The sequence below is a fragment of the Physella acuta genome, unplaced genomic scaffold (genome assembly GCF_028476545.2).
Source record: "Physella acuta isolate Inbredline_101_S28 unplaced genomic scaffold, ASM2847654v3 ptg000071l, whole genome shotgun sequence".
In the NCBI taxonomy this organism is placed as follows: domain Eukaryota; kingdom Metazoa; phylum Mollusca; class Gastropoda; family Physidae; genus Physella; species Physella acuta.
The window spans coordinates 125,683-150,013 of record NW_026731591.1 but is presented as its reverse complement, the minus strand read 5'-3'; the positions used below and the strand labels follow the sequence as shown (position 1 = coordinate 150,013).

The following is a 24,331-nucleotide window of genomic DNA, read 5'->3' as shown; positions in this document are numbered from 1 at the left end:
TATGTATGTTGCATATATGAACGACAGTGACCCATTAGGTTCAGTATAATAAGGGTATCTTAATGACTCATTATACCTCGGCGCCCAAATAAAACTATATACCTACTTAGAATAAAGTAAACTAACTATAATTTTAATTTGATTTATGTCCCTAATGCAAGGGATCCAGAAATACTCTCTAAATGAACAATTGACCATATGTTAACGCGTACTTTAACAATACTAAAAGAATGATTATTATAATAAAGTTAATGTTTCTAGTCTATAAGTGAAAATAAGAATTAATATTTATTTTAAATACATCTAGTGTTAGTAGACATGTTGTATTACATAGCAGTCGTATAAGTGTTTGTAAAAAGTCTCACAAAAAATTAATGTGTATTTTGGTTTTCTGATTTTGGATTTGTAATTGTTTCATATATTTGATTTGGTTATTTCCCTTACAATTAAACTTTTTTTTTCTAACAACAGGAAAGTGATAATACATTCGGTGTTAACCCGCGCCTTTCTTAAATTAAACGCATCATAGTATGTCGAATTACAATAAGACTTTCTTTACGGGGTGGGGGCGAACACTGTTAAACGTATATACTTTTTATATACATTCTGTTTCGTTCGGGAGCGGTAGATGTTATTCGGCCCGAGGGAGGGGGGTGGGACGGGGGGTGAGATCTTCCCAGAAGATATGCCTGCAAGGAGCTACGTGTGTATCGCCTTTGACAATTTAACGAATATGAGGCTAACGTTGAGAGTTTGACATTAGAAGTTATAGAAATGTGAAAAGGCTTTGTTACGATTATCATGATAAAAAAAATGGTTGAATAATATTTTTAAATGTACAAAGTAAGCTTCTACATGTTTTTATTGTGTTGTGTTAAATTAAAAAAAAAACTATGTGACACTCTATTAAAAGCGTTTTCCTGATCACGTGTCAGTAAAAAGAGCAGCCTTGTAAAATTTGGACATCAGCCTGTCAGGACCAGGGGATGTATTGTCTTTTAAAATTCCTGTTTAGATTAAATATTGTTTCGGATCCATGGTCTTGACAGAGCAGTGGACGTCACGTGATGTTTTGTGTCGCTATCTTATCATAAGGACTACGTATCATTCGTATTTACTGTCTTGATATAAAACCAACATTTCAGGCTACAGCCCCGTTAACCAGGTTGACAATACGCCCCCACTCCATCGCTTCCTATCATAAATATTCCAAAATGTAAACAATGAGCGCGTAGACTATGTGGTAACTAGTCGATCTTTTTTTTTTAAGTTGGAGCAGCAGATCGCTTCAATATACACAGCCCCCCAGTGAGGATTGAACTCACGACCCTGGTTTACAAGACCAGTGCTTTAGCTACTGCGCTATGGAGGCGGGCGATTACCGTTATGTATACGTACTTTAAATCCTTCGTTGTTGTGTTCAAAATCTGAGGATTAAAGCCTGGCGAGGGGACAAAGTGGGATCAAAAAGGTGAGGCTCGAGGGTCTAAACTTCAACATTTGTGTGGATTGATCCCCTATATCACTGTACACGTCAGTCTTTGTAAACATCCTAGTCACTGTATTGTCTACTCGTCTCCTGTTGTACATAAACCTGTGACTGGTGACCTATGTGTGTCATGGTGCGTCATTTTTTTGTTCAATATTTATTCAACTACTATTCTCGTTTAAATAAGCATCAAACTATCCTTGACACCGACATTATACGGAGCATCTCTTACATTCTCACTAGTCCGAACTGCCTAGCCTGATTACCATAACAACCCGTTCGTATCCCAAAACTTCACTCTCTTTCATCCGCGTCATCAAACATTCATTCGTTGTATCTCTCGCACCAACAATCATTCGATCAAAATACCCTGATTAAACACACATCATAATGATGCATTTCATCTTATTTCATCAAGACGCGCCCCCCTACCTACCTACCTACCTACCTATCTAACGACCTACCTCATATAAATATATATTGTTTCTTCTCTGGTTGGTGTTTCTGCTGAGGTCGACTGGTTTAAGGGTGTGGTTGTTGCTGTCGTGCTGTCTTCTGTGTCGTTAGTTTTGACAGCTTATGGTTGTATTTTTCTGTGGTGGTGCTGTCCTCGTTCTTACTCTTGACTGTTGCTGCGGTATGTCTATGGTGGTTTAAGTTGTCTTAATGTAGTACTAATAATGTAAGCTACGTTTTGGATGGTCGTAGCATGTTATATGTAAGTGTTGGTGAGTCCATTGCTACCACTCATTGTTCTGTCTGCTTCCATCTTGATACTATTTTAGTAATGCAACTATTTCAATCAGAGTAAATCAGAATTTAAGATAAAAATCTGCAATGCCATTTAATAATTTACTGTCTCTGTTGGGTAGAAGAAATTTCATTTATAAATATATAATTTTATGAATAGATTATCCTTTTTTAATTTATTTTTGAAAGTCTTCCTATACATGGAAGTTGTATTTTACTCTAGCTTCAGTTTCTAAAATAACAATAACTTAAGCATCGTTTTATTTAGGTGAACGACATTGTATGCATAGATACGATTTATTAAAATAGTAATGAATGAACAATGTACGCACTGAACAAAAGGTGGCGCTTTATTAGTACATGAACCAAATGTTAGTACTCTACAATAAGCACAGAACTTCTGCTAAAGAAAAGCGTGGGTCACTTTAGTATCTATTGGATACCTTTACAAATATTTAGTAAGAGACCCACTCTTTTCTTTATATTAATTTAAATAGTAGTGTCTAATATTTAGGAAGAGACCCACGCTTTTCTTTATAGTTATTTAAATACTAGTGTATAATTTATTTTCTACTTTTGCTAACACAAATAGTTAAAGTTTCCATTAGGCGTGGCCTTGACAAAATGTATTACTTCCCCTTTGTATTTGGGAAAAACTAGATAAGGGATACAACTTATAAAAATTGATCACTAAAAATAAATGAATAAATAATTAATACAATTTCCTAAAGATATATATTAATTAAATAATTATTTATAAACACAATTATGGCTAACTGCAATAATGTAAAGTTAAATATGTTTTTTAATCATATTGAATATTCAATAATATTCAATAAAAATTTAAAAAGAGAAAATTTTAGCTTTATTTAAAGACTAAATTTAATATAATGGTAATTCTTTCAAATAATGTGATTACGAAAAAATATAGAAATTTTTTGGCTCCCCTTAAAAAGGGACAAATTAAACTAATAAATCGGTATCGTTGGGTTTCCTGGGAGGCGACGTGTAATAATTTTATTTTATGGAGCCACTTTATTATCAAGTCTGCACTAAGTCAAATAAGTGGAAAAAAAAATGAATGTCATTAGGCAAGAGCTGCCACCTATCTATCTATATATATATAATTATCTTCTGGGAGACGTTAGAAAACAAGCTGCAAGCGTGTCTTGCAGTTCTTCTCTGTCTCTCTATCGCTACCCCCCCCCCCCACCCCTCACATGGTCTGGTGAGCGGTGTTCACGCTAAATGTTTACAAGCCGGGTTTGGTGACGGCTATTAGGGGCAGATAATTTAGTTTGAAACGAAGAGGAGGCTGCTTTCACGGGGATGGGGTGGGAAGGGGGGTTTAGTGTCTTAAAGCAAATATTGTCAGTGGCAGCATTGGTACTGTCGAATTCACAAATTATGAATTACTGAAAAGTAGAAAAAACAACAACTAAATAGCGGCGCATGATACACCGCGGGTCGGCTCGTATATATAATTCTCTTCTGGGAGACGCTAGAAAACAAGCTGCAAGCGCATCCTTGAAGTCCCCTCTCTTTCTCTCTATCACTATCACTACCACCCCCACCCCACCCCCACATGGTCTGGTGAGCTGTGGTCACGCTAAATATTTACAAATCGTAGAGCCGGGTTTAGTAACGGCTATAAGGGGCAGATAATTTATTTTGAAACGATTTTAAACTTACAAGAGGTAACTAAGAGGAGGCTGCTTTCACGGGGGGGGGGGGGGGTGTAGGGTCGGGGTTAGGGAAAAGGGGGGGGTAGTGTTTTAAAGCAAATATTTTCAGTGGCAGCATTGGTACTGTCGAATTCACAAATTGTGAATTACTGAAAAGTAGAAAATAAAACAACTAAATAGCGGCGTATGATAAGCGGCGGGTCGGCTCGTGGTAAATAAACATGGTTGCATCTGTTGGAAACATCGCTAGTCTTCATTTATTACTGAAATGTTTTAATTTAATTGTTTAAAAACAGGTACATAAATGAAACAAGCAAACATTTTTGTATTTTTGAAAACTTAAATCGTCCTAAAAATATGAAATAATTATTAAAATTTAAGGAGTCACCTGTTTTTCACAATACTAGACTCGGGCGATTTGACGTACCTAAAACAGGGGTCGGCAACCTGCGGCTCGCGAGCCGCATGCGGCTCTTTTTAGGTCCAGATGCGGCTATTCAGCTCCTTGCACAAATATTAATAGTTCTATAATTTCATTTTTACTGGATGGTGGGGTACGACTTTACCTTGCGTTCAGTGGGATGGAAGATAAGCCTGGTGAGAACCAAATGATAGAAGCGAACGATGCAAGTTATTCAAACCGATATCCACGCCAGTTAGTCGGCGTTTGCCGTGTTGAGGCCTGACTGGCTAATGAGAGACACCTCCTGAGCCGGTGATATCCGTAAAGAAAAAATGAATAAAAATTAACAGCTTCTAAAGGAAATTGAGTCCTAAAATAATATTATTTCATTACTAATTTTACTATTCTGGCGAAACATGTCTATGTTTTTATATGAATAAATATTTTTTCATATTTAAAGCTATTTATTTTAAATAACAAATCAACTTTATTTACCTAATCCTAATCAAATACCGAATATTGAACTAAAAATGTTGCGGCTCTTTAAAAACTGGGAAAGTTTGTAAATTCTAACTTTTGGCTCTTGCATATCAAAAGGTTGCCGACCTCTGACTTAAAACGATAGATTACCTTTAATGGAGTAGTTGTCCCATTAGAACGGGAGCCAAAATTACATGTGTTAAAGTTTTGAGATATGACAAAATTGTTACAGACTCTTGAATAAAACAGTTTATGAAAAAAACAACTCATGTGTCTATGTTCAGTATAAAACCATGTTTAAAAATATTTCTATACATTTAAACATATATATGTAGTTGTTCTCCTTATTAAGTTTTAAAAACAAATTAATTTTTATTTTTGAATAAAACTAACATATAGTTTAAATTATCTACAAAAACATTTTTTTTTAAGTTTGTGTAGCAGTTTTAAATAAGTAGTCTCCCCTGAAATGTAAGAATATATTTTTTTTTCAATACCAGAGGAGGCAATCCACTACTCTTAGGTCACCACCAATAATAAAAAAGAAAAAAAAATACATACTCGTAATTACGTTCGCCTTTTAGACAAGAAAGTACATCGTGAAGATGAAGTAGAGTTTATGTGTTTCTCGACCACAGAATATTTAGAGATACCCGGTTCACTCTAATAAAAAATCCTACACACACCACTGTCAGTGGGGTACACTAAGACTCGTATAGTTAAAAAAAAGGGGACAATATATTTGAAGTCGAATAAATGTCGACTAACTGAACAGAAAACCAAATACGTCTCCATAGCCTTAAGCGGGCAGTACACCCACACTCCCAAACCTTACGTTATTCGTCTGTGTCGTTTTAAAACACATGAATGGAAGTTTATAACGACGTTATAATTTAACAGTTTATAACGACGCTATAATTTTGACCGTTTACAACGACGCTATAATTGTGACAGTTTATAACGATCTTATACTTGTTACAATGTATAACTAGATAAAGAAATTATAGTTGTCTTAGTTTTTCTCACTCATAGAAGCCGGCATCGACGGTAGATAAAATATGTATCTACACCGTATTAAATAATACCGTATTCCAATCGCGGGATGTTCTTATGCTACTTCTATACCTGGAATATATTTAAATCAACTAAGTACTCGAGTACCACGCGAAGACACGGGCAGAATGCACATGTTAACCTGCAATATGATAAAGTATATAGTGAAGGACGGTTGACTAGGGGTCAAATTCAAAGAACACGGACTTGAACTCAGTCGGTCCCTTCAGCCATACCCTTTCACGACTGTACTGAAACCTTCTTTACTGAAATATTGACCCTTAAGCAGTTTAAAAGGTATCATAACACTTTAGATAACCGCACGTCTTTTTACCTGTAAGTACATCAAACTTGTGATATTTTATAAATATCCAATGAATGCAGCTGTTTAAAACGAGGCCGTTATTGTTTACCGTTTTTTAAAACTTATTGAGCGAAAGGCCAGACGTATGTACAGTGGTTTAAACAACGGGCCCATCGACTCTATAGATATTATGGCTATCGCCTAGAGTTTTTGTATTACGATACAGTACAGATCTTTAGCCTCACAAGGTGGACCCCATCACATGACATCAGTGGACGTTTAACCGGTAACTTACACCACTTCCAGTTAACGAAAATCCCCCAAAACTTGATAGAAACATGTATATGAGCTAATACTTACACATATTTCGTCCACCTGCCATCGGTTTGAAAAACTGATTGCTTACTTACAAAGCGTCTAAGCATTATGTCTAAATATCATTTGCTCAGTTGAAATCATGAATATTAAAGACAATGTTTAATCTGTTTAGAAAATGTTAATTTTTTTTTTTAAGCAGCGGCAAGTACAAGTTAACTTGGCTTGAACAAAATGCATTACTTCCCCTATGTTAATGTTTTAATTTTAAAAATCTGACAAGGGAGACAACTTAAAGCTATGGCTTTAAAAAAAATATGCATATCTTATTTATAAAACAGTCAATATACATTTTAAATTAATGAAGAAAATTATTAGATCTTTTAAATTTTTAATAAAACTTCTATTATTTACTTAAAGGTTTACATATTTGATATAAATTATTGTTACATTATAAATTACAAAACTCATTTATTTAAAAAAAATACTATTTATAAATCGTGCACTTCAAATAATTTAGATGTTGCTATTACAAGAAATAATATATATTTCTGGTACCCTTGAAAAAGGGAAATTAAACTATAGTTAATGTATTTTAGTGTGGACGTCAGAGCAACAATCATTTATTATCCAGTTGACCCCCTTGTTAACATTTAAAACAGCGAAGGCTTGTTCTTGTTGGCCTACAGAAAATATTATTTCCACTAATATGTTTTTGTTCAAGTGTCGTCCATGTCCACTGTGTTAACGTTAGAAAGTTGTATGATGATACATAGGTTGGATTGTCTTCCTTCTTGTTGAGGGTCTCATAGAGCGCATTTATTCAGTTAAAACGGTACATGCTACTGCTGGTCTAGATGAAAACGTAGTTAGAACCAATGAACAAGATGTGAGCAAGGATGAAGAATGTGTAACAATTAATGGACAGCAATGGCGTCGTTACAGGCAGTAACAATCTTTATATTACACTGGTATTAAAACTAATAAATAACCTCATTGTTCAAATTTTATTATGTACGGGCATGTAACGTAATCAAATGGCTCCACGTTTAAAACAAAGTCACCTGTATAGATTGAGTAGGACAACATTAGGCAATAGGCAAGCTATCTGTGTAGATTAGGTAGTACAACATTAAGCAATATGCAAGTCATTTGTATAGATTAGGTAATACAACACTAGGCAATCGGCTATTTATCTTTATAGATTAGATAGTACAGCATTAGGCAATAGGCAAGTCATCTGTATAGATTAGGTAGTACAACATTAGGCAAAAGGTAAGTCATGTGTATAGATTAGGTAGTACTACATTAGGCAATAGGCAAGTCATTTGTATAGATTAGGTAGTACAACATTAGGCAATAGGCAAGTCATCTGTATAGATTAGGTAGTACAACATTAGGTAATAGGCAAATCATCTGTATAGATTATGTATTACAACATTAGGCAATAGAAAAGTCATCTGTACAGATTAGGTAGTACAACATTAGGCAATATGCAAGCCAATATAACACGACAATTACTTGACTATGTGGTGAAATATGTATTTAGCTTCAAGGTATATGTTCAGACATATTCCCCGATCCTATTTATAGAATGATATAAACAGTTTGGTCCGGCGTAGGGTAGTTAGAAGTGGGTAGGTGGGACGACCCGCTTTAGGCTCCACCCTCAGGAAGCACACCCACAAAAATGACTTATTGGGCAAGGCTTGCTGAAAGACATTTAAAAATAGTTTCAGCGCCGATAGAAATTAAAAAAAAATCTTTCCAGTGACAAAGAAATTAACAAAAAAAAAAAAAAAAAAAAAAGAATAATAATAACACAAATAGAAAAACACACAGACAAAAAACATATATTTTAATCTACTTAACGCTTTTTATTGGACACTTACAAAACAAATTCAAGTGAAAGGAATTAGTTATGATAAAAAATTATGTGTATATGTACACACACGTTAATTTTGAAAATACCCCGCTTGTTATATATTTAGTGGTTTTACACAGTGGAAGTGATGCTTTATGCCTCATCTGTATAGATTAGGTAGTACAACATAAGACAATAGGCAAGTCACCTGTATAACCAATAAAACAAGTGGTGTGTGTTTTTGTGCCCTTTGTTCAAGCAGCTTTTATAGAAAACAAATCATGAAAATATCCTTTACAAATATTGTATTGTCTGAATGATTGTCTGATTCATCGAAACAAAGTATGATTAGTCTGAAGGCTTAGACGGTTTGTCAGTTAAGAAAGGCGTATTTAAGTATTTAAAACTGATGTTAGTCTCTATATAGTTCAACACTGGAAATTTATTAAAATACATTACTTCTAGTGGCGTCGCTAGGTCGGGTGCCACCCGGTGCGGTAACTCATGGTGTCACCCCCACCAAAGGAAAAAATGTAGGCCTATATGAAAATTATATATATAATATATATATATGTATATATATATAAATATATATATATATATATACATATATATATATATATATATATATATATATATATATATATATATATATATATATATATATATATATATACATATATATATATATATATATATATGTGTATGTGTATATATATATATATATATATGATAAATATATGTATAAATATGATAGCTTTAAAAGGGATCACAATTGATAGTCAAGATATTTATCTACCGTCGATTATTAATATAGCTGGATGTAGCACTATTTGAATGATAGGTATTGATTTAAACGTGATATTGATTTCTTGTACGCTCCTTGAAAATTCTTTACGCTTGAATTGAATTGTTCCGTGTAGCAAAGAAAAATAACCCTTACAATGGCTTAAACTTAGTTTCAGTAATATGCCTACTGTTGATGTTTTTTGTGTTGCAGAACTTGTTTTAAATTTAATGTAACTAATCTCCAATATAGGGGTCACTTTTCTCTCCCCCCCCCCCCCCCCCCCCCTGCGTACATTACTCATTTACGCAGCAAACATTTACAGTCCTTTTTATTTTATAGTATAGAATTCACGCTACATTTGACTCGACTCACAAGAAAAACACAGTCTTGTATTTTACCAGCAGGCAAGAAGGATATAACGGTTAAGTGAACATACCAATTCCATTTTATTTTTAGAACAGTTATAACACCTTAAATGGATAATCTGTATGCCACGTAATGTAGATACCAACTGACTTTGTGAATCTCTATTGCAGTTATATGTAGAATGTATTTAGTGTGAACATTTTAGTTCACTTATTCACTTTATCTTAAGTATAGAAGCGGTGGGGTCTGGTTTATTGTTTCTGGGAACTCAACAGGAGCTGAATTGACAACACTGAGCTTGAATTAACAAAATGTCTCTTTAATCAACTCAAATACCTGTTCTCCAGTATATAACACGTATTCTCAGACCACATTTGTCTTTCGCCTCTCCTACCACCACAATTTGCGTTTACGGTCCGCCGCTTCATCCCCGTGTCATTGTATGTGTCCTCCTAATAGACAGCTCCACAACACATTAGCTGCAACTCGACCCAGTCGCTTCTCTAATTACACTCGTTGACGTCATAAACATTAACATACACAGACGTCGTACGGTCATGCTACAGTACACATACTATTTGCACCACTTGGTACTACATGCACACCCTAACACATTCTACGTCACGGAAGGTTATCATTTTGGGAAAACCAAGCACTGTAAACCGGTATGTCAGACGAACACAGCAGACACTAGAAACACGAAGCTGATTTTATAAAACACGAGAATACCGGATATAACCGGTTCAGTTGAGATTATATACAGTCCCTTACCATTCATGTGATTTTGGAGTTTTTGTGGTGTAGGCTAATAACTTTTGACTTTATAAACAAATAAAAGTGAATTCGTTGCTACCGATTAGTATAGCTCTGTTTTAACGTAATAAATGTTGATATTCTGTAGGGAAAAAAAATTGTTGGAAAGACAAAGTACCTATAGCATATTTCAAACAGTGATTTCAAATAGTCATGTTTTTGAAATAACTTCCTAATTTGAAGGTATTTTAGACATTTGCATCTTAGGCTTGGTTGCGGAATATGTAAGATATTACCTACAAGAAATTCGTGACACGAAAATTAATGCGTATTGTTTTTTTTTTCATCTAAAACTGCCACTACATCTTCGGAAAATATATTAATGAGGTAAAGTTAGCACATGTTTTGAAAGAAAACCGGTTAAAGTTTAATGAGTCGCACACGACTATTATTCAAATAATTTTACTTTAATAGTGTAATTATTTATATTTTAGTAACGTAAAATCGGACATTACAATAAACATTGAAATAACTAAAAGAATGTACATAATGATAAGGATAAGAGTTATTAATAACATTGTATCAACCTTAATTAAGATGGTATATTTAAGCTATTATATTTTTGAGGTTTTGAATAAAATGAGATTTGTCGTTAATCCTCATTAAAACAGTTAAAAATTAATTATAGTTATATTATGTTGCTAGAAATGTTCTAATTGCCTAATGTTTACATCTTGTTTTACATTCTAGAGCACGAAGAAGTCCTTCTTGTATTTTCCTTATACAATAGAAACAAAATATCTTCATAAAAAATGAATAATCACTACACAGAAGACAATAAAACGGTGTTAAATACCGTTAGTATTAATGCTTTAAATAATTCACCAGTTGCGTTTCAAGATGGAAAAGTAAACAGTAATAGTAAACAGAATGGAGATTACAATGATGAATCTACAATTGATGCCCTACTGTTCGCTGCGGAACATGGGCATTGTTCAACTTTAAAAAATATAATTGATAGATGGCTTAGTTTAAATTATGTTGTTATACAAGCTAGAGGGAATGCATTACTGTTACCTCCTGAGATTGTTCATGTTAACGTTGCACAACTTTTAAAAAAAGTCGGCTATGATCTTAATGCTGTAGGCAATAATGGATTGAATGCCTTAATGTTGGCTTCTCAGAATGGTCACACCGATGTTGTTGAGCTTTTAATAGACAATGGATGTGATGTAAATGCTTCTAATAAGGAAGGAAACAATGCTCTAATGCTGGCATCAGATAGAGGACATAAGGAAATAGTAAAGCTGTTGCTTATAGAAGGTAGCTATATTAATGCTGTTAACAGTTATGGGTGGAATGCAATAGTCTGGGCTGCCACAAATGGGCACAACAAAGTTGTACAACAGTTAATTAAAGGTGGAGCTAATGTAAATGCTGATGATAAGGATGGAAACTGTGCACTAATTATAGCCTCTAAAAATGGACATGAAACTGTTGTACTACTTTTAATAAAGAGCGGCTGTGCTGTAAATGCTGCTAATAAGAATGGAACCAATGCTCTAATGCTGGCCTCAGGTAGAGGACATGAGGGGACGGTAAAGCTATTGCTTACAGCAGGTTGTAATGTTAATGATGTCGATAAAGATGGATGGAACGCTTTAATATTTGCTGCTGCAAATGGACATGACAATGTTGTACAGCTGTTAATTAATAGCGGCTGTGATGTAAATGCTGTCAATTATAATGGATGGAATGCATTAAATCTGGCCTCTCAAAACGGCCATGACAAGATTGCAGGATTATTAATTGAAAGTAGATGTGATGTAAATATTTGTAACAAAACCGGACGAAATTCATTAATGGATGCGTCAAATATTGGGCATACAAATCCTAATATATAAAAGCCCATGTGCGCACTACTCTCTCTCTCTCTCTCTCTTTCTGTCCGCAAAATATTTGTTTGGGCTATTTTGTTAAGTTATTTCCCTTGCATTGTAAAATTCTGTCCCTTCTGTAAGAGATATAGATTTAATAAAGGGATTTTCCTGTAGTTAGCTAGTACTTAAAGAGCATTTTTTTTTTTTTTAAATAAGTAAATGGTTATTCTGAGTGAAAACGATATATAAGATAAAGGTTGAAAAACTCGATATTACTGTTGGACATTGTGATTGATATCAAAAAATGTTTTTTTTACCTGTTTTAAATTCTTGTTTTATTTTGAAAGTTCACTGAATTAATTCGCTTGAGTTTTATAAAATTGTGTATACAAAAGAAGTAAAATAAAGGGTCTCCCTACAATAACATTACAGCAAATTGCCTCACAATAATCCTAAAAATACCAATTTTTAAAATTTTAATGTGTCCCTTTTCAAAGGGAGCCAAAAATTGTCATTACACAACAATTAAAATGCTAATTATATCTGTATTACCTTTATAAAATAATTCATCTTAAAATAGTGCTAAAGTTTATATTTTTCAGATTTTAAAAATTGTATTAAATGTGTTTATCAAAAAAAATATAAACTATACTTTACTCCAGTTGGCATTACATTTTTTTACTAACTTCATACAATAATATATTTGTTTTGGCAAATTGTACTAATTACTTATTTATTTATTTTTAGATATCATATTTTCCCCTAATTCATAGGGGAAGTAATACATTTTGTCTAGAGTGACTAGGATGCTACTCAACTTATTTTCTAAACACGACACTCTGACAAGACAAACATGACATTCAGTCAGTGGCGTAGGCAGAGGTGGGGGGGGGGGGTTACAACCCCCACGGACCCCTCTGTAAATTTTTTACTGTCATAATACCACTGTTCCTTACTTAAATCTATTTCTGAATCAGTATATATGTAAAATTGTATATGTATGTTTAGAACCATCATCTAAAAACCACACTTCACCACCTAAAACGGGACACACCTAGGTATACGCTGGGTAGGATAATTGACCTAAGGTGACCGGACAGCGGTGAATGAAGTTGAACCCCCGCCCCTCCCAATCCACCCAAAACTGATCTGTTGGTACATTTGGGGAACAGCGTAATGACGTACCAAAGTATCTTGCCGCCAGAATAATAGCTTTTGAAACAGGTAAAACTATTTAAATATTATTTTTTGCAATTACCAGTAAATAGGTGTGTGTGCAATTCATTGATCCAACCCATACCTTATCATTATTTAAAAAAAAATGATCTTTAAAGAACACAAAAAAACTGTTGCTAATTAGAAAATGTTTGATCTCAACTGTAAGTCCAATTGTTTAGTTACATGTAGGCTATTAATTAAAATCTTCCACCTATCAGGTTTACTTTTAATAAAAACTGAAAAGCGTGATTTTATACCAACTCTAATTTTGAAAACTTAAATTATACCGTAACATTTTAGCATTTATGATGACAATATATTAAATTCTGATTGCAGACAAATTATTTTTGTAAAAACGAATAAAGTAAAGTTTTTTACTACATACTAAAGTAATTAGTGATATGTTTTTATATTTACAATTAAATTTGTAGAAATATACATATTTATATTAAGAGAGCGATTATTTCCCCTAGTTCGTTTATCTTAATTTTCTAGGAATCATTATTTCAAATTGTTTTTTAAAAGGATTACAAAAAGATTGTGTTGCGTTCATTGTGTGTGTCTTTTTTTGGTTTATTTATTTAGAGTGATAAATTGTTTTATTTTGTCGGCCAACATTGTGTTTTTTTCTTATTTCTTCAGAGTACTTTCAGAGTACTTTCAATTTATTTTACGTCATAGTGAAGCCATTATATATATATATATATATATATATATATATATATATATATATATATATATATATATATATATATATATATATATATAATGCTGGAAAAAATTTGAAGCCTCCCCTCCATGAGACGATCCTGGCTACGCCATTGCATTCAGTGGACGTATTGAAGTTGTTTTACTACTTGCCTCTATGTCCTAATGTGACTCGGATCCTAACCTTTATATACTGTCCACTTTATTCTATGTCTTTCCCTTGTGAAGTTTTTGTTTTTTTGTTTTTATACAATTTTTATAAATGGAGACGACTTTCAAAAGAAAAAAAAAATTAAATGCAAACTTGACATTTTAAAAAAGTGTGTTAATATTATTTAATTAAAATGTATATTACAACGTTACACATTATTTTTATGTTAAAGCTTAACCCTTAAATATGATAAAAAATATTAAAGTAATGTGGTTTAATTATCGAAACGTAAATTTTGGATCCATATACATTGGGGCAGATATTTTAATTAAGCTTCTACGGACACTGTTAATTGTTCCAGACATTAACATTGTATAGTTCAATTCATATACCATAAAGAGAAAAATGTAAGTGAAAGATCCTTATTGTCATATCCGCACTCTGTGACATCATCCCTGGCCACAACACCAAAGATCAAAATTACCAAATTTTACAAACATGTTTGTATAAAATAAAACACAATGGACAGTTGAGAAACCTGGACATTGTACCAACCTCGAACTTTATATTATAGCATCCACTAACCTTCATACAGGCAGAGCAGTGTCTGATCATTACGTATCTATATATATGATTCTCGGGAGGGAGAGTGTTGAATTCACAAAATAAAACAACTTGATTGTAGCGTATGCTACGTCGCGGGTCAGCTCGTATTGATTATTTCGTAAGTCTTTCCTCAAGGGGGTGGGGGGAGGGGGGGGGGGTGAGGGGAGAATGCATTTTAACCAGAGTCGATACCCAGGGAAATTTGAGCTCACCAGTTTATCTTAATAAATAATAGCTAACTGAAGGACATATGCCACTTTGGCTTCCAACATATTTCATGCTGTACACAACATAAATATTATAGTAAATTATACTCATCAAATAGTGAAACGAATCCACAAGTCAGATTATGCAAATTTTAACACTAATTATTTAAGAATTCTTAAATTAAAGCTAATGTGTCTAAATTCTAATAGAAATTGTGGTATTTGTTGTATTTTATTTATATCTATAACTATTAACGCAATTGTGTTATCTATTAAACAAATGCATGCATTGTAATGGTATAACAGTAATACATATAGTGTATTTTGTTATGATTTGTTCGATTTGTATTTATTTTAGTTATTTTTAAAAGCTACTTCCCTTGCATTTAAAAATTGTGTCCCTTCTGTTAAGGATACAGATTTCATATTAAATAAAGGGATTGTTGATTAGTTATGCAAGTTTGCTCTTACTTAAAGAAGTATTTTTAAATAAGGTTAATGTCTATACTCAGTGAAAACAATTTAAAAGATAAAGTTTGAGAAAAATCGATATTACTGTTGGAAATTGATATTTATACACAATTATTTAAAATTGTGAAACATTAAAAAAACCCACATCGTATTAAATTACTATTTTTCAAAAGATGTCTATACTGTGTTTTAATTAGTGTCCCCCTTTTTGAAGATAAACGATTTTTAGAAAAAACAGCATACTTTACTTTTACCAAATTTTTCTTGCAATTTTGAAACCATATAAAATTCACAAACGACTATCTTATTGTCTTAAACAACTGCTGCCTTGTAGTTTGTTCTTGGTTGGACAAAGGCTACGGAAGCAAATCCAAAAAAAAAATCGGAGTGAATGGGCTCAATGGTGCATAACCAGTTGACACGTATACTAAAAAGGATACCTTCCAACACTAACATTAAGAACGAAGAAGAAGAATATCATCGTGGTGAAAGGACGTATACTGACCGGTGTGACTCAAGTCGGGAGAGTGATTCGTGAGATGTGCATGCAGATGAAGATTATAAACAAGTCTAATACCAGAATAAATTATAAGAAGTAAACACTTTAGTAGGCATGTTTATCCAACCACACCACACGCGTCATCACGTTCAATAGCTGCGCCATCGCGTTCAATGGCTGCGCCATCACGTTCAGTAGCTAGGCGCGCAATGGTTTTTAGTCATGTAACTATTGTAAATAAAACATGTAAAATACTGAAATTTTTTTAAAAAAAAAACGAATTAATAACAAGCTTTTATGTAATAATGCACTAAAAAGTAGAAAATAAATTATAGACTACTATTTAAATAACTAGAAAGAAAAACGTGGGTCACTATTAGTATCTATTTGATACCTTTACTGATGTTAAGGAAGACACCCACGCTTTTCTTTTTAGTTATTTAAATAGTAGTCTATAATTTATTTTCTACTTTTTAGTGCATTATTACATAAAAGCTTGTTATTAAAACGTTTTTTATGATTTTTTTTTTAAAGTTTAATTAATTAAAAACCATGTCTGTATTCCAAGTTATATACGAATATTCGAGAAAGTTTAGGGGAGATCACTCCCGGTTTATTTTTGTTGTTGTTGTGATGTCTATTTCATCTATTATGTAGATTTAAATGTTACATGTTACATTAGGTTCAGTATAATAATGGTATCTTAATGATCCATTATAACTCGGCGCCCAACTAAACCTATACTTTAAATAAAGTACACTAAGTATAATTTTAATTTGATTTTGTCCCTTATGCAAGGGATACAGAAATACAAAAACATCACTATGCTCACAGGTATGGTAAAGCGTGCTTTAACAATACTAAATGAACGATTATTATAATAAAGTTAATGTTTCTAGTCTCTAAGTGAAAATAAGATGTAACTTGCATTTTAAATACGTCTAGTGTTGGTAGACATGTTTGATTATTAAGCAGAAGTATACGTATTTATATAAGTCTGTAATAACTTTAGTGTATTTAAGTTTTCTGATTTTGGATTTGCATTATATATATATATATATATATATATATATATATATATATATATATATATATATATTTAATATATATATATTTAATTTGGTTATTTCCCTTGCAATTAAACATTTTTACTTTCTCGTATATACGAAGTAGGCCTATAGAGAAAGTATAGAAATCGTGCAAAAAAATCGAGATTTTTACAAATCTCGACGTTTTACACCTCACGGATACGGAAAAACATAATTTTGCAATCTTGTCCGTATGTCCGTGTGTCTGTCTGTGTGCCACATTGTGTGTAAACACGATAACTTGCGTACCGTTACAGCTATGTTGATGAAATTTTATATATATAAGTATTTTATCAAAATCGTAGATCCTGTTTAACTTTTGAACAATTTCCGATAACCGGAAGTGGTACTTTTTCTACTTTGAATTTTTCAAAAGCCTATAACTTGAGTACTATTTGAGATAGATCAATAAAATTTCACATGTAAGTAAAAGATCTAATTCTCTACCTTCTATCAAATTTTGAGTAATTTCCGTTGATCGGAAGTACTAATTAACGCTATTTCCGATTTCTCAAAAAACGCATGTAAATTTATAAAGTACTAATAATATTGAGCACTATTATGCACATTTTGTTTTGGCGTTCGCTTGGTGCGCAATTATTTTTTCTATGAGATTCTATTCTAGTAAAAGTTATATTACTATTGATTAGATAATACTATTGACTTTTATTAGGGAGCTTGTAGAGAGTCAACAGTATTAGAAACTGTAAGAAAATCACGGCGCCCAACGTTTTTCATCGATTATAGTAGAGTGATCGCTTGCATTATTGTGATGTATAGCATGTATTTTCTATTTTTTAGTTCAATCAGAAAACGTGGTTTTTTTTAACTTTTTTAATGATTATTATTTTCTACTTTTTAGTCTTTGTCTGTTTGTTTGCATTAAAATCTTTCTATCGATTTTATCTTTTCACTTCTTTTTTGGGTAAACGAAGACAACTCGTAAAAAACACGTGTCGAGTGGGATAGCAATCGTGTGCCCAACCACTCGACCATATCGTCTCCCGAATACTGGCCACCAGTTGTTACGGTTGTTTGTACACAAACACCGCGTGAACACTACTCAGTAAGCAAAAAGAGGGAGAGTACCGAACCTTGTTTTCATCAAATTACAGTTACTGGGTTATGTCCCTTTTTCCCCACGTTTTTTGTACAATTATATAGCGGTCTAAAATGATCAATAAAATGTTTCCATGGATCAATTTAGTAATAATAACAATTGAATATTCTATTGTCATCGGAAACAAAGCTTCCCTGAAAATTTCAGCGCGCTAGCTAACCTGGAAGTGCCCGAAATTTCGATCGCAAGATTTGATTGGAAAAACAAACAAACAAACAAACAGAGGCGAAAGTCCCTTTGTTTAATAATAATTCTATATCTCTTACAGAAGGGACACATTTTTTTTTTAAATTCAAGGGAAATAACATAACAAAATAGCTCAAACAAATTCGAATTTAACAACTCATAACAAAATGCACAATGTCTACTACTGTTTAACTTAAAAAATGTATGCAATTATTCTGTAAGCAAAACATTGTGTACTAGTTATGGATAAAATAAAATACAACTTGTACAATATTTTTTACTTATAATGAATAAACATTACCTTTATTTTAAGAATAATTATTTAAGTAGTGTTAAAATTTGTCTAAACATTTGATGTTACCTGTAAAATCGTTTATTTCTGGATCCCTTACACGAGGGACTAATTAAAATCCCTTACACGAGGGACTAATTAAAATAAAATAAACAGCATTGTTATGCTTGGTGTGGGAAAACATACCACCAAACATTATATTTGTTTTATTAAGCATGAATAAAAAATATTAAAAACAAAGAGTAGGCCTACACTTGTGTATTTTTGGGTATTTATGTCGACTTCAGCATTTTTCTGACACTATCTTTTAGAAACGGTATTTGCTCTTGTCTCTTTTGTCATTATGAATTTTACAACAACCTAGTTGCGGTAATGAACAAAACTAAGTTTGACAATCTATATATATATAATTCTCTTCTGGGAGACGCTAGAAAACAAGCTGCAAAGCGCGCCTTACTGTCCCCTCTCTTTCTCTATATCACCTTCACTACCACCCCCACCCCACCCCACACGGTCTGGTGAGCTGTAGTCAAACTAAATGTTTACAAATCGTAGAGCCGGGCCTAGTGACGGCTATTAGTGGCAGATAATTTAGTTTGAAACGATTTTAAACTTACAGGAGGTAACTAAGAGGAGGCTGCTTTCACGGTGGGAGGGGGGGTAGGGTCGGGGTCAGGGGAAAGGGGGGGGGGTTAGTATTTTAAAGCAAATATTTTCAGTGGCAGCATTGGTATTGTCGAATTCACAAATTATGAATTACTGAAAAGTAGAAAATAAAACAACTAAATAGCGGCGTATGATACGCCGCGGGTCGGCTGGTAAACTTTAATGAGTCAAAAGAGTCCAGTTTTGCATTCTTGCCCAATGTGTATGTATGCGTATGTGTGTGTGTGTGTTGAAACATGATGACTTCCGTGCATTTTAATTAAGTGGACACACTGACATGTCTTGTAGATCACATTCTTATTAGAAAGATACATAAAAATAAAACAATTACAGCGAAACGAATTAACAGCTGCGAATAAAAAGCTTAGAAATGCAGAAACACAATAAACATTTTTATTTGTTTTAAATTTATAGCATTTAATGTACTTTGGTATAGACAATGAATATGTAGTTGGACAATCAGTAATGGACGAAAAGTACAATTTTGTGTTATCAAACTCGAGTTGTTTGACTGGGCTGTAGACGGGATGGGTGCATGTCTATTACTTCCCCTTCATAAAACAAACTACAAGATATAATAAACCTGGAGTGATCTCCCCTTAACTTTCTCGAATATTCTTATATAAAATAACAGGGGATGGGAACTCGGGCTATAGACATGATTTTTAATCCATTTTAAATACTTAAAGATTTAAAAATAGAATAAAATCTCGTAGACAAATTAATTGCACACCAAGTGAACGCCAAATAAAAAAGCGCATAATAGTGCGCAATATTATTAGTACTTTTAAAATTTACATTAGTTTTTTGAGAAATCGGAAGTAGCGTAAATTATTACTTCCGGTCAACGGAAATTACTCAAAATTTGACAGAAAGTAGAGAATTAGATCTTTTACTTACATGTGAAATTTCATTTATCTATCTGAAATAGTACTCAAGTTATAGGCTTTTGAAAAATTCAAAGTAGGAAAAGTACCACTTCCGGTTATCGGAAATCGCTCAAAAGTTGATACGGATCTACGATTTTGATAAAACACTTATATATGGAATTTTTTTACACATTTTTTTTTTAAAATACGGTTCTATATGCTTCTATACATAGATGTATCATACATTTTCGTAAAGAATAAATTACTATAAAATAATTTCTATTATAATAAAGTACGCTTAAAATATGAAAAGATTAAGAAACTTGATGAGACAATAGTGACACTGTTGTTTCAATTATTGCGTTTTGTTGATCTTTTATTTTGATTGTTGTCTGTGGCGTTATCTTTGATATTTTTTTTCGCAGAAACCTCCCCAGGAATATTCTCAACAACCTCCCAAAGTTTCACGGCGATGTGATGAGAGGTGTAGTAATGCATAAAGGACAAACAGACAGACACACACACACACACACAAACATACATTGCTTTTTATATTTATAGATAGATAAAATTTAGCATTTTACAACGGCTCTTTTAAAAATGTCTGGTAGGTATATTTTCTACATCATTTTTTTTTATTTCGCTTTGGGAAAGGGAATACCTTTTCCTTCCCCGCCCCCCCCCCCCACCCCCTTTCAACTTCCCCCCCCCCCCCCCCAACTCACTAGCTAAGTCAAAGACTATCACAATAGCTCTCTAATTGATGTAAGTACAATCATAGGCATCGCGATGGGGAGGCAGGAGTGCGAACCGCACCAGGTGACACCATTTAGAGTGCGAGGTGACATCAAAGCAAATAAAATACTTAAAAAAAACTTTAAAAAAAACCACGTTTTTCTTGTGGACTAAAAAGTAGAAAATAACTATTTACATACATTTGATGACAAAAAACGTGGGTACGTTCACCATCAAATTTCCCGACCCATCTGCCCGACCCACGTTTTTTGTCATCAAATGTATGTAAATAGTTATTTTCTACTTTTTAGTCCACAAGAAAAACGTGTTTTTTTTAAAAGTTTTTTTTAAGTATTTTATTTTCTCCTTTTTAGTCCGTTGCTACACATGAAAAACGTGGTTTTTAAAAAGTTTTTATATAGTTTATTTTCTACTTTATCTAATCACTTGATTAAGTATGACTTGACTAAGTGTTTTTAAATACACGGACTAAAAAAATCTTGAGCGACCGATACGCTTTAAACAGAGAAAGGGTGTAATTTACGTTGCTGGCGTGGAGATCTACTCACGAATCACGTGATCAAATCTCCCATAAACAAACAAATAAACGCGAAGCTGAGTTAAGGAAAAACGTGTTTATGTGTATTTTAGCATGCCCAGCGTACCAACCGTGTCACCTTTAACAATGTGTTACCGTGTCCGTTCTCCTTTTTAGTCCGTTGCTACACATAAAAAACGTGGTTTTTTAAAAAGTTTTTTTTAAGTATTTTATTTTCTCCTTTTTAGTCCGTTGCTACACATGAAAAACGTGGTTTTTAAAAAAGTGTTTATAAATACACGGACTAAAAATCTTGAGCGACCAGGATTCGAACCTGGGTTGTCGCGGCCACAACGCGAAGTACTAACCACTATACGATCACGGCCAGCGCGCTCACATCGATTGGGGCCGAAGTAACTGTGTCAATAGGACTGCAGTCTTGTCGGTATCTTTAGAAATCATGTCCTCAATTTTATGGTCCTTGGGGCGTAATTAAATTAAGCTAATTACGGTCACTAATTGCTAGTTTTTATGATTGCATCTGAAATTGTTAGGCGAAAGTAGCATGCATGCCAAATTTAAGGTCTCTAGAGCAATCAGAAGTGGGCTAATTTTCGATGTCAATTTTAACAACAAACATCCAAACAAACAAACAAACGCGAAGCTGAGTTAAGAAAAACGTTTTAAATAAAAAAAACTTTTTAAAAAACCACGTTTTTCTTGTGGACTAAAAAGTAGAAAATAAATTTTTCTTTTGTGCTTCCTCGAGCTGTGCAGGTTCTTGTGATGACTGACAAAAAACGTGGGTGCGTTCACCATCAAATTTCCCGACCCATCTGCCCGAACCACGTTTTTTGTCAGTCATCACAAGAACCTGCACAGCTCGAGGAAGCACAAAAGAAAAATTTATTTTCTACTTTTTAGTCCACAAGAAAAACGTGGTTTTTTTAAAAGTTTTTTTTAAGTATTTTATTTTCTCCTTTTTATTCCGTTGCTACACATGAAAAACGTGGTTTTTAAAAAGTTTTTTATATAGTTTATTTTCTACTTTATCTAATGACTTGATTAAGTTTGACTTGACTAAGTGTTTATAAATACACGGACTAAAAATCTTGAGCGACCGATACGCTTTAAACAGAGAAAGGGCGTAATTTAATTAAGCATACATGCCGTGACCAGGATTCGAACCTGGGTTGTCGCGGCCACAACGCGAAGTACTAACCACTATACGATCACGGCCAGCGCGCTCACATCGATTGAGGCCGAAGTAACTGTGTCAATAGGCCTCCAGTCTTGTCGGCATCTTTAGAAATCATGTCCTCAATGTTATGGTCCTTGTGGCGTAATTAAATTAAGCTAATTACGGTCTCTAATTGCTAGTTTTTATGATTGCATCTGAAATTGTTAGGCGAAAGTAGCCTACATGCCAAATTTCAGATCTCTAGAGCAATCAGAAGTGGGCTAATTTTCGATGTCACTTTTAACAACAAACATCCAAACAAACAAACAAACGCGAAGCTGAGTTAAGAAAAACGTGTTAAAATAGCAACATATACAGAAAAATGATAGTTCCATTTAATTAAGTGATTAATTAGAGTGAGTTAAATAGTCTTTTAAGAGCAAATTTGACAAATCCCGACAAGGGTAGAGCGGGGGGGGGGGTGACACCATGACGTAAACCTGCTAATGATATAGAAAACATGCAACATCAAGCTGTATTTATAACCGACTACAGATAAAAATCGTTAGTATTATCTTAGAACCGTTTAAAGCAATCACCTCAGGGGTGGGGAGGGGGTGAGTGGGGGGGGGGGGGGCAGTTACATTAACTCAATGTTGCTAAATATGCCTGAGGTAAATGGTTTGGTTGAGAATTGTAACAACGTATGTGTTAATTCATGTATGGTGGGAGGTAAAAAAAAATTAAATACACCCAGAAAAAAATATATGAGAATACATATAAACATGCGTATATACATACATACAAAAGTATATGTAATATATAAATATAAAGCAAAGTGGTCGGGTGCCCGATATGGCACTTCCCGGCGCCTCAGGCGCTTTCTTATTTCAATCATTTTGGCAACGATACGATCAAAAAATAAAATTGCCTTGGCAATTGCCTCATCTGGAATTGCAGCAACACTTTTAGATGGTGGTTGAACAGCACATTCAGCCCTAAAATTACCGTTGAATTTGCATTCCATCAAGACGCCAACATGCAATATCACCGAAAATTCTGAAATGGGAAAAGTTCACCAAACATGTGAACTGACCATATGGGAAATATGCACGAAGGAGCTAAAAAAAAGCATTTGAAGCGATTGATGGCACAGTTCAAGATTTGAGGGATATTGGGCAGATCTTTGGCGGACCTATCATTTTATTGTCATTTTATTTTAGACAAAGTCTGCCAGTTATACCACGTTCAACACCGGCCGATGCGCTTTATGCATGTCTCAAATCATCTGTTCTATGGCAACATGTAAAGAAATTAACCTTGACAACCAATATGCGTGCTCAACTTCGATATGATGCATCCGCCTAACGTTTTGCAAAACAATTGGGAAGATGACAGTTGAGAAATGGTAACAATATATAAAAATGCTATAAACGTATCAATTAATATGTAAAGTAAATGTTAATCATATGTCCATATTACAATGATAAATATGTTATAGTAAAAATGTACAATGAATGTTATAATAGTTTTCCGTATCTATATATATAATTCTCTTCTTCGAGCCGTTAGAAAACAAGCTGCAAACGCTCTCCCTACCTCCCCACCCCTACATGGTTTTAGTGAGCTGTGTTCACTCTAAATGTTTACAAGCAGAGCCAACGAT

At 33.4% G+C, this 24,331-nt stretch overlaps 1 protein-coding gene and 1 non-coding gene across 2 annotated transcripts; one reads left to right on the top strand and one right to left on the bottom strand.

Annotated features, from left to right (window-relative positions):
* Positions 1 to 11,064: 11,064 nt before the first annotated feature.
* LOC131952297 (ankyrin repeat domain-containing protein 29-like) lies at positions 11,065 to 12,156 on the top strand. Its single transcript, XM_059314908.1, has one exon. It carries the CDS (start codon positions 11,065 to 11,067, stop codon positions 12,154 to 12,156), a length of 1,092 nt encoding a protein of 363 aa, XP_059170891.1.
* A 10,496-nt stretch (positions 12,157 to 22,652) lies between these two features.
* Positions 22,653 to 22,724, bottom strand: Trnah-gug (transfer RNA histidin (anticodon GUG)). The gene has a single exon. It is a non-coding gene; the product is annotated as a tRNA-His (tRNA).
* Between the last annotated feature and the right edge of the window lie 1,607 nt (positions 22,725 to 24,331).

Excerpts from the sequence above, each read along its gene's own strand:
- LOC131952297 (XM_059314908.1), top strand. The coding sequence starts at position 11,065 with ATGAATAATCACTACACAGAAGACAATAAAACGGTGTTAAATACCGTT.